This window comes from Mustela nigripes, chromosome 7, assembly GCF_022355385.1.
Source record: "Mustela nigripes isolate SB6536 chromosome 7, MUSNIG.SB6536, whole genome shotgun sequence".
Taxonomy (NCBI): Eukaryota; Metazoa; Chordata; class Mammalia; order Carnivora; family Mustelidae; genus Mustela; species Mustela nigripes.
The window spans coordinates 74357833-74373422 of NC_081563.1; the positions used below are offsets into that span (position 1 = coordinate 74357833).

General features: G+C 50.8%; 1 protein-coding gene across 1 annotated transcript in view; it reads left to right on the top strand.

Moving 5' to 3' along the window:
• CRACDL (CRACD like) overlaps positions 1 to 15590 on the top strand; it is a 132560-nt gene that overhangs the window by 93498 nt on the left and 23472 nt on the right. The window contains exons 4-7 of the mRNA XM_059407815.1: positions 1454 to 1589; positions 1926 to 2090; positions 7634 to 7861; positions 13208 to 14843. Of these exons, the coding sequence (XP_059263798.1) occupies positions 1454 to 1589; positions 1926 to 2090; positions 7634 to 7861; positions 13208 to 14843 (2165 nt within the window). The remainder of the gene's footprint in view (positions 1 to 1453; positions 1590 to 1925; positions 2091 to 7633; positions 7862 to 13207; positions 14844 to 15590) is intronic.

The following is a 15590-nucleotide window of genomic DNA, read 5'->3' on the forward strand; positions in this document are numbered from 1 at the left end:
CCACATAGAGCTGACATACCATAAACCTTGTCATGCACTCTGCTTCATTTTCCACTCTGTGCAGTCTGGTGCTGCCCTACCACATGGTCACCTGCAGGGTGGGAAGGAGTCTTCATTAGATGATGTGCCTTGGTTTATGCAGATACCTGCTGAGGGCCATTTGGGATGTTGGTGGTCTCTTCCTTCTGTAATAGTAATGAATGGCCCTGAGTGTATGACCTTCTATGTTTTTGCCAGTGTATCTTTGCAGAGGCCTTTTCATGCTCTCTCAACTTCTGCTTATACCAAGAGTAGAGACATTGGAGTAGTGGTTATGGTTCTCAAAGGGCATGACTATGGGCTACCCACAGTAGGAAGGAAAGGCAGGTGTGCATGTGATCTTTGTAACAGGAGATGCCGCTGGCAGGGAGGGCCTGCCGGGTTCTTTCACTGGGCTTCATACCCTCCCAGAAGAGTGAGGACACATCCTTCTGGGAGCCTCTAGGTTCCCCTGATGCAGACTCACTACCATGAGCTAGAAAGAAGTTGGCAAGCACCATTAACCAACAAAATGTGATCTACAGTGGAGTGGGACCACCCCCAAGAGTTCTTAATGCCACACAGAGAACAGGATGCCTGGGGCAGCCTGCGGGTGGGGGAGCATAGAGCACAGATGCCCAGTGCCGGTGGGGGCAGGTTTTCCTTCCTTCATCATTGGGTCTCAATCATCTCCTTCCACCTATTGTTCAGACAGCTAACTCCCACATCCTCTTAGGACAGACACTGTGTGAATGTCCTGTGCACTCGGTTCCTAAATGGAGTCTCGAGCTCGGAGCTGGGGCAGAGGCCGGGATGGGGATGATGGAAAGGCCCCACCATCTGTGCTCCAGGGCTAGGCACACAAGCTGGATTAGACAGATCATTCACAGCAGGTAATGAAAAGAGGGCACAGCTTTGCAGATCAGCAGTTCCCATTTCAAACCCAGTCCGTGGATGTGTGTTTTGGACCGCCTTGCCAGGATGCCTCTGTCAGGCAAATCCTCAGCTGCTGTGCAGACACGACATCTAGCCTACTGAGGACCGGCCTGTTTGCCCACAGGAATGATTTCACCTTCCTCAGGCATCCAGCACAGTCTTCTGCACACACCCCGCACCCCACCCAGCCAGCCCTTCCTCTTGCAGGCCTGCTGTCTTGGACCTCACACCACATCAAACCCTGGTTTTCCCATTAATAAAAAGAATTCACACAACCTTCAGAGCTGTCAGGAAAATCCCTACCTCTGCAGTGCTCCTCATCATTGGCTGTGGTATTTGACAGGGTGGGGATAAACCGGAGTGAAAAGCCATTTAAAAATAAATACAACTGAGAGCTTACTGTGGCTGTGCCCCTCGGCCCCGGCCCTCCTGTCCATCCTGCGCACCCAGCATGAGACGGGGAGGAGTGCAGACTCTCATGGTGCCTCTTGTGTCCTAGGGAGTCGAGGAGCGCACTGGGTAGCCGGGCCCTGTCGCATGACAGTATTTTCATTCCTGAGTCGGGACAAGATCCCCCTCGACCTGTGCGGGTATTTTCCCAAGAAAATGTGTGCGACCGGATTAAAGCCCTGCAGGTAAACTTCTCCTTGGCAGTGACACTTGGTATGTATGTCAAATACGAGTCAAGACATTTTCAAGTTATTTTCTACTTGTTATTTGACATATTCTGAAGTATAATTGCATGCAGGACACTCCGAATTACTTACAGACAGATCCTGACTCATCCTGAATTGTCACCACTCATTTTCAAGAGCAGGAAGTATGGTGGCAGACAACGCTTTTCAGTTCAGTCCACTACACCAGGCAGGGACATTGAAAATAGACCCTGAATGAATGAATGGGAGCAGGAAGATTTGTTGATAAGAAGTTGCTGATGAAAATAAGAGCAAATGTTCTTTATTACAATCTAGCTAAAAATACAGTGTAATGTGAAAATGGGGCCGCCACCTCCTCCGGGGGGCCTTCCTGCCAAGCGGGGAGATGACGCCGGAATGAGTTCTGAGGATGACGGTCTACCCAGGAGCCCCCCAGAGATGTCCCTGCTACCTGACATCGGTCCTGGCACAACCATAAAGGCAAGTGAAGCCTGTGCCACCTCGTGGCTTGGCGTGCACCCACTTCAAAGGGCACTGAGGGTGGGGGTGTGCTCTGGTGGCCCCCGTGTGCTCCTTATGTAAGAGTCCCATGGTCTGTGTGGCCAGGCGGTATTCCAGACCAGGTAAGTGGAGCTCACAGTCTTGGGTTGTTTCTGTTACTTGAGCAGAAATGTCCATCTTGTCAGGAGATACAGTTTTGGTAACATTTTTTGTAATGGTTACAGATCTGATACAATCAATCCTCTACCTGGTTTTTCCTGTCTGAGCAGATGACCAGACCAGGCATCCCATCTGAAAGTAGGAAAACACCTTTATGTCTGTTTTCTGTTGTCATGACATCTGGCTGGAGGGAGAGGGAGTGGCGAACATATGTGACTTAATCTGGACTCTCTGATCTTAGTTTAGGACCATGAGAACCTGTTGGTCTAGGGCTAGAATGCGGTAGTGTGCAGCTGGAAAACAGGGCTTTGACAAGCAGGAGGGGTATCTATGACCTCAGCAGGGCAAGGGAGCTGATTGTAGATAACACCCTTTCCCATTAGGAAACAGGATGAAGAATTGCGCCCCAAGGAAGTCACCCTGCTCGTGGTGCCGCCATCTTAAGCCCATAGGCTGTGCTTGTACATAAATGATCATTTTCCCTTTAGACCAGCCCTGCTGAGTTATATGTTTTTTGCTCACACTTGAAAAACAAAGGCCAGAGTCCATGCTTTATAGCCACTCCCCTGCCCGGTGCATTCTTGGAGCTCTGGCTTGTGCCCTAGTGAAGAACTCTTCACTGGGAATCTCAGGGATTCATCATGAACCACTGTCTTGTAGATTCTGAGCTACTCTGTAATACATCAGCAGTCACTTCAGCTTGGACAACCAGAAGCCCCCTGGCAAAGGCAGGGGAAAGAATATTTATCTAACTTGGGTGCGGTTGTGGGTCCCCTGAGCATCACTAATGAAAGCCAGATGAAGGGCTGTGGTATAGCTACACGTAAGTAAGCCCCAGGGTTGGGAGTTCGCTCAGAGCTGGCTAGAGAATTGTTCTCTCCAGAATTCTGCTCTAAGGTGAACCTGCCCCCTGCTTGTTCCGTGAGCAGGGTCTGAAGGCAGTGAACTACCCACATCTGTTCTCCCACGTTGAAGAGAAGGAGGAGAAGACAAGGAGGATAATTTGGCCTATTTGGTGGGTTTCAAGCCAACCCTTAAAATCCTGGAGGGGAAGGTCGGCAGGCGATGGCTAACTGCATTGTCACATGGCAGACCCATCTCGTACTCTGATATATGGAGCGTCAGCGTCTCCAGCCTCAGGGGCAGATGGATGTTGTAAGTTTCAGGGCCACGTGCTGGAGAGACAACTCTTATAAGCCATATGGACTGGTTTGCCCTCTCTCTGCCTTTAGCTGGGACCGTAACGGGAGAACAGGAAGTTTTTAGTTCCATTCATTAAGGCATGAGCCCAGCGCTGAACCTGCAAAGCACCACAGTGCACAGAATACGTAGTTAGCTGCGTGGGGGCTCCTCTCACCAGGCAGGGCTAGTCTCATCCTTCTCAGCATCCCTGGTCATGTTGCTGAAAAAACAAGGTTCTGAGATTTTATTAACTGGATAATTTTATTAATTGGGTAATGGGAAACTAAAATTGGAGCCTTTAAGACTTAAAAAAAAAAAATTGTGTAACCTTTGTTATCATAGTTTTTAAGACACAGTGATCATATTTAATGCCCTGAAAGTTTCTTGGGCACTGGTTGAGAGGGGGAAATAGTGCACCTTTTAAAATGTCTTCATATAACAGGTGATATTTGATATAATGGTACCCTAAATCCCCAAAGGATGGGATTGCGGGCTATTTCATTTTTTCCTGTTGTGACTCCTGAAGCAGTTGTGACTCCTGAAGCAGGCCCACATGTGTGATAGAGAAACTTAATGAAGATTATTGTGGTAAAATGTTTCCAGTAACAAGTATCTCATGGTACTGCCAAGGTTGTATTTTCTGATGGAATGAGTTTTTCAGGAAATGCCTAGAATTATTTTTAAAATCTCATTACCAAACATGAGGTGACAACGAATAAAACTTTATTTGGCGAGTTTTAAGGTAAAATGACATCCAACTAGCCATCTGCTAAGTGTCCTGCCATTAAGTAGAAAGCACTGGGTAGCAGGTGGCCAGCTGACAAGCTGTCCCAGGAGATGAGGGCAGGTATCACATGGGGAGATACAACATAGGCTCTAGCAGAAATGCATCCATGTTCTCAGAGGGTTTTGGAGAGGATTATGTGAGATCTGGTAAGTCAGTGCCTCCCCTGCCTTCAGCTGGGGATGTGAAGCCTGTTGGGAGACAGCCTTCCCAGAAAGGCCCCCTGGCCCTGCTTAATGTCTGCAGGCTGTTCCCGTGTGCACAAGCCTCAGCCCACACCTCGTTGGCTGAGCCCCTCTGTTTGAGGACAAACACTGTAAAGCAGCTGTCACCCAGGGTTACCCCTGGAAAACCCATGAATCCCAGGCCATTTTCCCATTTGAGTCCCATTCCTCCAATGAAGGGCTGGCCACCTGCTAGACTTTTTAAATCATTCACTTCCAGAATCATCCAGAAGCACAGATTTCAGTACAAACCGGGTGATTAGGAGCAAGCAGTGCAAATGGGAACGGTTCCAGCCCACAGATAAAAACACAGGTCAGCTTTCCTGCCCTGTCCTATCTTACCTCACAGAGTTGCTGCACTGATCAAAGACAGGATGCGTAATTCTCCTCTGAGTCAGAAAGGTGTTGGTCTTTTCAGGCCCCAAGAACTCTCGGAATGACCACAAAGACTGAGAAGTGAGAGTTGGGCGCCCTAGCAGGAAAGACCAGCCATGACAGCCTGTACAGGCATTTTGCAGGGACAGAGGTCACTGTGGTCAGAGTTTCTGTGAAGTTAAGCCCATTGCCAGATTGCACCCCCCACCCTCCCAGGGCTGGAATGGGCCTGAGCCCAGGACCAGCTGCTCAGGTGCTGCATGAGCCGGGGAGCTGAGTGGAGAGGAGGCAGAGAAAGTTCATTCTTTGCGTTTATAGGAAGGTGACCAAAGCCCATATCCTCACAGAAGGCATAATCATTCTCACCTGGGAGTCACTTCATTTGCAGAAGCAGCTCATCTGGCCTGTTCTCCTGTTCTCTTAAGTCCCAAACAGTCAAGAAAACAAAACCCCAAATTTTACCATGTGTATATACATATTGTTCCTCTGGACAAGGGTAGAATGAAGGATTCTTTTGACCTTTGGAATGTACCCATTTTAATGGTGACCCTCAGGGAGGACATCTGGGAAAGGTGTCACCTGTCTAATCTGGGGTGACTTACTGAGTCATCAGCTACAACAGTGGGAGCCAAAGCCACAGGCACAGAGGAAGCCGGGAGTCTTGTCCTGTGGTTTATTTTTTTAAAAATAATTTTTCTTGCTTTATTCCCGTAAGTACCCATGTAACTGAAACAAGAGAATTAAAATAGATTATGTCCACTTATTACCCTTTTCCCCTCATTGTAGTAATAGTCTTCCCCCATTTGGCAGAAATAAACTTCATACTTGCAAGAGAATACATAAGGGACTTTTCTGTTAAGAGGGAAAATACATTTCTCCGAGGAAGTTCCCTTGCAGGGGCAGTGCCTGCATCAGCTTGTCTCTCTAACAGTGACATTCTTCTAGGGTCCCCTAGTTTAGCAGAAGCTATTGCAACATGCTCTGTGTGGGGCTCCAGGGTTGTGGAAAAGAAACTGAGCAACATGTACCCAGGCCACTGGGAGTCTGCCCACTGCCCATGTCTTGTTTGATGCCTTCTTCCTGAGGAGACCATCTTCACGGGGGCTTACTAAATAGTTGTGAAATGCCTAAAATTATGGGCTTAGGTTAAAATGTAAGCTTGATACCACATTGCACCCATCAGGATGGCTCAGGTGCTGCATGAGAAAGAAGTAGAAAATTACAAGTGTTGGCAAGGATGTGGAGAGATTGGAGCCACTGTGCACTGTTGGTGGAAATGCAAAATGATGCAGCCACTGTGGGAAAAACAGTATGGGGGTTCTCAAAAAATTAAAAATAGAACCCCTGTATGATCCAGCAGTTCCGCTTCTGGGTATATAACTGAAAGAACTGAAAGTTAGTTGTTGAAGAGGTGTTTGTACTCACATGTCCACAGCAGCTTTATTCACGCTAACTAGAATATGGAAGCAACCACATTGCTTTATTGCATCATTTATTGATGGGTGAACAGATAAACAAAATGTGGTATCTACATACAGTGGAATATAGGGAGTCTGACCCAGGCTACAACATGGGTGAACGTTAAGTGAAACAAGCAAGGCAAAAAAAGGCAAATCCTGTATGATTCCCCTTAATGTGAGGCAGCTAGAGTAGTCAGAGTCATAGAGATAGAAGTTAGTAGAATGGTGGTTACCAGGGTCTGGGGGGCAGGGGGCAATGGGGAGTTGTTGATTAGTGGGCGCAGACTTTCAGTTTTATGAGAGAAAAAGTTCTGCAGATGGTTGCCCAGCAACAGGAGTGTCGTTACTGCCACTGAACCGTATGGCTAGAAGCAGTTATAATGGTAACTTTTGTTGTGTGTATACATACAAAATGTGGAAGATGAACAACACAGGGAGAAAAATGCAAACTTGACACTAATTCTGAGCACCATACAGAATAGAAGCAGGGGACAGGGTTATAGCTAAAGCCCAGCACCTCTCGGATTCTCTCTCTGCACCCTGCTTCTGTGTGCGTTACATTTGCTCATGGGTGCCCACTGGGTGCCCTCCTCCGCCTCTTCATGCTGATAAACCTCTTTGCAGTAGAACCCACTGAGACCTCACTTAGTGAAGGGGATGGCCAAGTTCAGTGGGCGGGCAAGAGCATGCTACCGTCATTCTTCTGGGGGACAACCAAAATCCCCTTTCTCCCTGGCAGCGCTTTTGCCCTTGACTGACTGTCAATGCCTCACTGCTGAGGTGTAAGCTAGCAAAATATCTGTCACACCAGATTTCTGCAGGAGGACACACGAAGATACAGAAACCTTCTGGAAAGAACAAATGCAGCTGCAGCGATGGGCTGCTGGGTTAATGGGCACTGCCCATCCTCTGTTCCAGCCTATAAAACCACCTCTGGGCCACACTATCAGCTTCTAGAGGCAGGAGCACGCCTGATCTTAGAGAGATCAGGTGGGTCTGTCTCATCAGAGAAAGAGGCTCTTGACCGAAGTGCCTGTACCTGCCTGGAAGGGTGAAGGCAGAGTTGTCTCACCGAGACTGCCCGGGATGCAGGCTCTCTGCATGGCCATGAAAATGAGTGAGAAGTTTGTAGGGGTTGGCCCAACATTTAAAACTCCTTTCTAAGGAAGTCCCCTAGAGTCCTCCCTGTTGAGAGGCTGTAGGTCTGTCCCTCCATGTAAAGCCCAGAGATGGCGTGGGAAGCCTGAGCACAATATAAGAAGGGAGCTGATATGTTGGCTGGACCCATTTCATACTGAAAAGTTAACGTATGGCCTGCTTGCTCCTTGTCCCATGAAGGTCTCTTTAGTTTCCTCATCCCGGCCTCAGTCTCCGGACCAGCTCTTCTCCAGGCAGGCAAGCGATGCTGGCATCTCCCCCCGCACCTCGGACAGCAGCACGGCACCTGTGGCTGATTTCGATTACCCTCCAGAATTCTCCTCCTGCCTGGACAACTCTGCAGCTAAGCACAAGCTCCTGGTTAAGCCTCGCAACCAGCGGTCCAGCAAAATGAGGCGGCTGTCTTCGGTAATGGGGCTTCTTCCTATATGCAGAGGCAGGCTGCACAGGCCTGGTCGCCCTCACCCCCACCCCCTCCAACCCTGGCCTCTCTCTTCTCAGGGTCATATGCCCCTTGTAAGAAACCCCCATGATCAGTGGGACCATCTGCAGGAGCTGGAGTTGCTCTTCTTTTTCAATGAACATCACATAGGTCTCTTTCCTGCATAAACATGCCATCTGTTCATCTGTTCTGCAACACCTCCCATGAAGCCATCATGCCCTGTGGGGCCCCTGCCTTCCCATGGCAGTGTAAGGTCAGCATAAGGTCCGTACTCCAGGCCTGGAACAACCAGGCCCTACCTACCTCTCAGACTTCCTCTTACTCTCCCTCTCTCTCTCAACACACTATGGCCTGCAGAGCTGTTTCTGGCCTCAGGCCTGATGCCTGCTGTATCCACGGCTTAAGACACTCTCCTCCTGGTTGGCTCCTTCTGTCTTTGGGTCTCTGCTCGGAGGTCCTCTCCCCAGAAAGGCTCACCTGACCACCCTGTGGAAAGCAGCCCCACCTTCCAACCAGTAGAGTCCCTTCCTTCATAGCCCTGGCCACACACAGAAGTAATGTTTGTAAATGTGTGTGCTCACTTATTTACTGCCCGTCTTTTTGTTTTTTGTTTTTAAAGATTTTATTTATATGTCAGAGAGAGAGCACAATCAGGGGGAACAGAAGCAAAAAGAGAAGCAGGCTCCCCATGGAGCAAGGAGCCCAATGTGAGACTCGATCCCAGAAGCCCGGGATCATGATCTGAGCCCGAGGTAGACACTTAACCAACTGAGCCACCCAGGTGTTCCTGTTACCAGTCTTCCTGAGCCCTCACCCCAGCCCTGTGTCCGGCCCCTAGAGCAGTGCTAGCTGCACAGCTGGCATTTAGTGTACATTTGAATGAGGGAATGAACAATGACAGATAAGCTGACACACTAGCTCGAACGCCTGCCTTGGGCAAGGACCTACTTAGTAGTGTGGGGTTTGTGCCCCTGTGAGGACAGATGTTCCCCCCCACCCCCAGGCATGCTGCCTGTGTAGTCATCGGCTCATAGTTCTAAGAGCCAAGAACTCATTCATGGAGTGCTTTGGATTCATAGTGCGTTCAAGGTCCACATAAGATCGTTGCCCTCTCTGCTGCCCAGTGGTTACCACAATGTCTCAGCCCTGGAGGAGCTGAGAGCAGGGTGTGGGGCCAGCCTGGCCACAGAGAATGACAGAGTTGAGAAAGACTTGCCCACAGACCAACATTCTCTCCTTCCTTCCCTGGAGACAAGATTGTAGGGTGGTGAAAAGCCCCAGACAAGCTAGGTGCTCAGCTAGGGATAGTAGGTTTTCCTTTGGGCATGTGGAAGGTGCTTTTTATTTTTTTTAATTATTTTTTAAATTTTTTTTTCAAGTGAGGATTATTTTATTATCTAGTAAAAAAGGTTTTATTGTCACACTTTTTTTTTAGTACTAGGAAAGGACATCAGTGCACATTTTAAACGCCTGCCAGCAGGGGTGACTTTAGAGGAGAGTAACACTGGAGACGTGAGCTGTGGTTACCGTCAGACTAATGTGTCCTTGTGCAAGCTGGTCACTAGGGTACTTGTGTAAATGCTCGCACACCTGACACATTTACAGTTAAAGGTTTGGTGCTGTGGGACTTGGCTGGGACCAGTAACCAACCTGCCTGTCCTCATGCTGATTGGAGCCACAGGGCAGGGACAGAGCCAGCTCCCTCTGGCCTCAAGCCTGGGCTTTATTCCCATGGGGATGTCTTTTGCCATGGCAAAAGCACCCTGATCCCCAAGAGGGGCCAGAGTACCAGGAAAATCTTCATGGTTGGGAGGAGGGACCTCACAACCAAAGGGCCAGCCACAGCCTGGCCAGGACTTTGTGGCAGAGGGAAGCCCGGCTCATCCTCCAGGTGGAAATGCAGCATCCTTTCTCGCTCTCCACTGGACAGCACTGTACCTCGCCATTTTTCAGCTTGGCTTAGCCCTCAAACCCCATTTTTTTATTTTCTTTTTTAGAATAACAGAAATTCTGATATAGGCACTCTGGGGAAACATTTAATTTAAATTAAATGTTTGATTTAAACACCGTCATTTACATATCTTCCTTTCTCCTCTGCTTTCCCTTCTTGGTAGGGATTAAAACCCTTCAGTTTTTGACTGGGCAGAGGTGTCCAGCTAGTTGTCACCAGTGTCACTCTTGGGCCCTAAGGTGGAGGCCTCTGTCCTTCAGTGTTCATAGCACCCTTTGCCCTTTGGTTGTAAGGTCCCTCCTCCCAACCATGAAGATCTTCCTGGTACCTGGCCCTTCTCGGGGATCAGGGTGCTTTCCTGCATTCCTGTTCTGCTCCCAGGGTGAGGCTGAGCTGCCGTGGCCCCCTGGAACCCTGGAAACTTCTGCAGAGGTCAGGGTTCCTTCCGATTTCACTGAACAGTGAGGTTCAGGTTTCCCCTGCTTTTCTGATCCCCCATTAACATCTGAGGTTTCTTTATGCCTCCCCATTTTCACTGCTGCCCCCACTCAGGCATCTTTCTCTGAGTCACGCCCTCAGACTCTTCCTGCCACTGTCCACATTCTGTCCTCCCTTTGGGCAGAACAGCTGTCCAGCCTGGCCAGGCACCTTCCAGCTCTGTCATGGTGGGGAGGGGGTGAACCCTCTACCTGACACCATCTAGGCTCTGAATCTTTGGAGCTCTAGAGAAAAAAAAGGGGCGGGGTGGGCTTTTCTTGCCTTAAAAACTCCATCTTGGCACAGTTAAAAAACAAACCAACCTTGGCTATTAAGACCATGATATTTATTACCAGTTGGAAAAACACTTCCAAGAGTGCATTTTGCTGCATCCTTCTGTCCCACTAGAGCAGAGGTCGGGGAAGAGAAACACACAAAAGACAAAAGCTGGCTGTTATCTCAGCATTTTATCCTGCTCTCAGGAGCAGGGCCTGTGTGGGGCTCTGACGTGCTGGAAGCAGATGCCTGTGAACTGAACGTTTACGCCAGCATCTTGCCCCTGGCTAGTCCTCACCCCCACCCCAGCAGTGCCAGGAGCAGGGAATATTAATTCTCTTTTAGTGGGAGCAGCACAGTGATATGAGTAGCCCCAGGTTGTGGCTGACAGAGCTACCAACTACGAGTTCAGGGTCTTAGAGACTGTCAATACTTCTCAGCAGTGTCCTCTGCCCAGAGATGACACAGTTGCTGCCCCAAAACTCACTCTTTCTGGTGAGAGGAGGCTGATGAGCAGGCAGCCATGACCGTCTCCATTTTGGTGCCAGCTGAGCAGTGGGTCCTCCACTCTCCATTCCTCCAGAGGATTGCAGGGTATGAAGCTGCCGTGAGGGCCCAGAGGAGGAAGGGAGGGGCAGCGGCGGTGGAGATGGAGCAGGTAAGTGCAGTCTTCCTGCTGGACTCCATGTGCTTGAGCCCAGGCTGAGTCAGAAGCCCCATTGCTCCCTGCAGAGCCTCTGTTCAGTGTCCCAAGTCCACACTCCATGCTGCCTTTGTCCTGCCCAGTCCTTCACTCTCACCTCCTTGTAGCTTCCAGTGGCTCAAGGTGAGATATGCCCAGCTGAGCCTGCTTCTCAGCTTTCTGCTCCTTTTGTGAGGGTTGTGATAGTTTTAAAACGTGACCCACATCCTAAACAGGTTTCAACATCAGTGATTTCCTGTAGTAGCAGAAGGCCAGTGACACCTTTTGAACCTGCGGCTTTTGAAAATTCTTCTCTAGATTTCTTTGCACATCTTCTTTTTTTTTCAATCCTGGGGCATAGGGCTGTGCCCCTTGGCAAGAATTAGAGAATTAGCTAAGGTATTATCGCAAATACCCTAGTTATCCTGTGTTCTGTTAGCAAGCAGAGGCCAGCTGGAAGATGTTAAAATGGCACCAGCAAACAACAAATGTTAAAATAGTACCAGCAAACAACAAAAACCTAAACAAACACTCCTGCACATTTCTTAACATAAAGGAAAGGAGGTCTGCTGTCCTGAACTTTTTTTTTTTTCCAAGAAGATCGAAGTGTTTTCTAATGTCCTGAACTTTTTTTTTTTTTTTTTTTTTTAAGAGTGACCTCAACACCCTCAAGCTTTTGGTCATTTTCTCATAGTATTTTTGAATAATTCATGACTACCTTGGTCTCTTCTCCTTCCTAAGCGAGCAGCAACTCACTTTGGGTACGGCAAGAAGGAAGCTGGACTAAATTTAAATTCCAGACACTTTTCAGAAGAAAAATACAAGGCAGTGTTTGTCAAGCCAATAGGGCTTCAGGAAAAGAGGGGCACCATAAGCTTCAGGGAAGGGGCAAGACTTCCTCCTATAGGAGTGGAATCTGAGACTGTTCTTGGGGGGCTGCTGGCAGAACACCCTGGAGGTGTGGGGACAGAGGAGCTGGCCAGTCACTTGGCCCAGAGGCTGGCATATTCAGTAGTGCGGGCCCGGCTTGACCTGAGCAGGGATTGGGAGAAATAATTTAAGACCAGAGAATATAGGACTTTTAATTAAGCTGTAAAGTTTGGACTTTATCCATCAGCTATGGTTTGGGACGTTACCTTACAAGATCTGGTTTGCCCTTCACCATGGGGCCCATCCCTGGAGAGAGAGCACTGAGCTGGGAAACTAGCTCTTGGCAGCACAGGGTCATGGAGAGAGCACCAGCTTTTCAGCTGAGCTAATAAGCTCAATCTTTACCAAGGTGTGGCCCTCTCTGAGCTCCCAGTTCTTCAAGTACAAAAAGGAAATAATCCTTCCTTACTGGGATGAATCAAGAGAAAATAAAATAATAGATGTAGAGTGCAAAGCACGGCAGACCCCCAGCTTATTTGGTCCCCTTTGCTTCAATTTTTAGAGCAGTATCCGCTGGTTTTGTAGTTCAGTCACTAGAATCGTTTTTTAATTTAATTTAATTTATTTATTTGATGTTCAAATAAATGAACAAAAGTAGAGATCAAAAGTAGATGTGGGGGGAGCAGGCTCTCTGTTGAACAGAGAGCCCGATGTGGGGCTCTATCCCAGGACCCTGAGATCATGATCTGAGCCAAAGGCAGAGGCTTAACCCACTGAGCCACCAGGCGCCCCCAGTCACTAGAGTCTTAAGCAGTATTTCCTTTCAGGGCATAGCCACCACTGTTCTGCTGAAAGCTGAACTTGTACAGCAAGTTTCTAAAGAGATGGGTAAGGCATTAAGAAGAGACACCATGTGTGAATGTCTGCTTAGGTGCCAGCTTAAGAGACATACTGCTTCCTTTAAACCATATTAAATCTTGTACAAAATAGAAAGGTCATAGGCTTCCTAATATTCGACATAATAATGCTGTCTTTTGTTCTCTTTATTCCTGCAAGCGAGCACAGTCTGAATCGCTTAGTGATCTGACCTGTACCCCAGAGGAAGAGGAATACGAGGAGAAGTCATTACCTAGAGTCAACACAGAAGAGAGCCCCAGTTCAGCACAGCAGGATGCGGTACTGGATAGAAGCCCAGAGCCCGGGGGGCCAGCCGCCATGCTGCAGCCTGGCGGGGCGCGCGCTAGGCGGGCGCGCCTGCAGCACTGCCCAGCCCTCAGTGCCAGCGCTGAGGAGGAGGAGGAGAGCTTTCTTGGGGATAATCCCTCAAGCCGCCCGGCCACCCCCGAGGTCACCGAGCCTGTGTCAGGCCCGGCCCCCTGCCCCGAGTCTCTTTCTCTGCCTGAAGGTTCCCCAAACCATAATCCCGACAGTGAAAACCAGAGGGACGAAGTGTCCCTGGAAAGCACGTGTCCCCCAGCCAGGGAACCCGCTGAGGAGGTGGTCTGCGTTTCCGCAGACGTGGAGATTCGGTTATCTCCCTGTATCCCTGAGGAGGACACGACACCTCCCGAGACTGACGCTGTCACCACCTCGGAGACTCCCGCTGGTCCAGAGGGGCCAGACCCAAGTGTCCAGAAGGAGGGGGAGCTGACGCTGGAAGTGCCCGTGCCCGTGCCCGTGCCGGAGCCCGAGCCCGAGACCGAGCCCGAGACCGAGGGAGCAGGGAAGGGATCTCCCGAGGCCCCCGCCCCAAGCCCACCGGCCCCCAAGAGCTGCTTGAAGCACAAGGCCCCGGCGGTGAGCGCGGGGCCCAGCGCGCCGCCCGCCTGCGAGTCGCCCGCGGAGGAGCCCGCTCCGCGTCCCCAGGACGGAGATGCCGCCCCCGCCGAGCAGCCCAGGGCCGAACCGGCGGAGGCCCCACAGGGGGGTCCCGAGAGACTGGCGCCGGAGCGGAAGGTGGAGCGGGGAGGCAGCGAGCTGCGGGCCGTGAAGTTCTCGGTGTCGTCGGGCCGCGCGTGGCCGCGATCGGGCGGCGCCCGCGTGCTGGAGCGCGGCGGCCCCGCGGGCCCCTCGGCCGGCCGCCTGCCGCTTCTGAAGAGCAGCCTGGTGTGGAGGAGCGAGGCGGCGCTCGACGACCTGCGGCCGGCCCCCGAGCCCCACGGCGGGAAACCCGCGACGGCAGGCGGCAGCGGCGCCTCTCGGGATTCAGGGGACACGGCGACCGGGCCGGGCCGAACCCCCCGGGATGCCCCTGAAGACCCTTGCCCGGTCGCCCGCGAGCCGCCCTCGGGCGACGACAGAGGCCCCTTCCCTGTCAAGCTGCGCTCCACCTCTCTGTCCTTCAGGCACCGGGAGGCGTCCTCTGTCGAAGTCAGAGGGGTAAAGAGATACAGCGCTGAAATCCGGCTAGAAAAAGGGGGGTTGGCTTTGCTCCCCAAAGACGAGAAATGTCCGGCCGTGAAGGCCCCCTCCCCTCGAGGGGCACGGTCCCCGCACGAGCCGGGAAAGGCGAGGGCCCGGCCCTCAGAGCCGCTCAGCGCCAAGCCTCCCCTGCCTAGGAAGCCGCTGCTGCACGGTCGCCCCCTGCAGCCCCCGGACACCGGTCCCGGGGAGCATGCGAAGGTCGTGCCGCCCCCGGACTCCAGGCGGGACAGCCGGATGGCCGAGACCCGGTCGACGCACAGGGCCGCGGGTAAGAGCCGAAGTCGCGGTGGGGTAGGGGCAGGGCCGTGGGCAAATCCCACGTCCACGGAGAATGTCAGCGCTTGGGGTGAGAACCTTGCAGGGGAACTGAGATCAAAAATCAGAATTCCTCATGGTATCACTAACACGTTTGGTCGAGTTAGAAACTGAAGAAGGGGGGAAACAAATAGGATTCTGCAGCAGTTCAGAGAAGTCAGGAAGTTGGAAAAACATCTCCAGCTACTCCCTGAGAGGAGATGGGCCCTCCAGGGAATCACTCAGATGCCTCTTCCATTTCTTCCCTCAGAAGCTCAGTGAGTTCCAGAACCCTGGGATATGGGTACTCTGACAGAGGGAGGTACCCCCGGGCCTATACCACTTCTTGGTGAGAAATGAAGCTTCTGGCTTCTCTGTCACTTAGTGTCCTCACCTACCGCCCCCTTCCCTGCCCCTAGGAGGATTTTTTTTTTTCCTGTTTAATAATTAGGCTCACGTGGCCCAGCCTCATGGGGAAAGCATCCCATTTATTGGAGTCACAAGCCTTTGTAAAAGGGGAGCCCCCTTGGGGTGGGCGTTAACTTCCTTTCCCAAAAAAGAGATGGTGTGAAGGTTGGGGCAGTATGTAAGAATCTTTTAAAGCAACTGTCCTTTAAAATGAGCAGAGATAAAATAGATGACCTTTCTAGGTCTTTGACATTTGTCGCTTTTTATTTTTGGTGTTTGAGATGAAAGGACCAATCTGTTGGAAATGGGTATT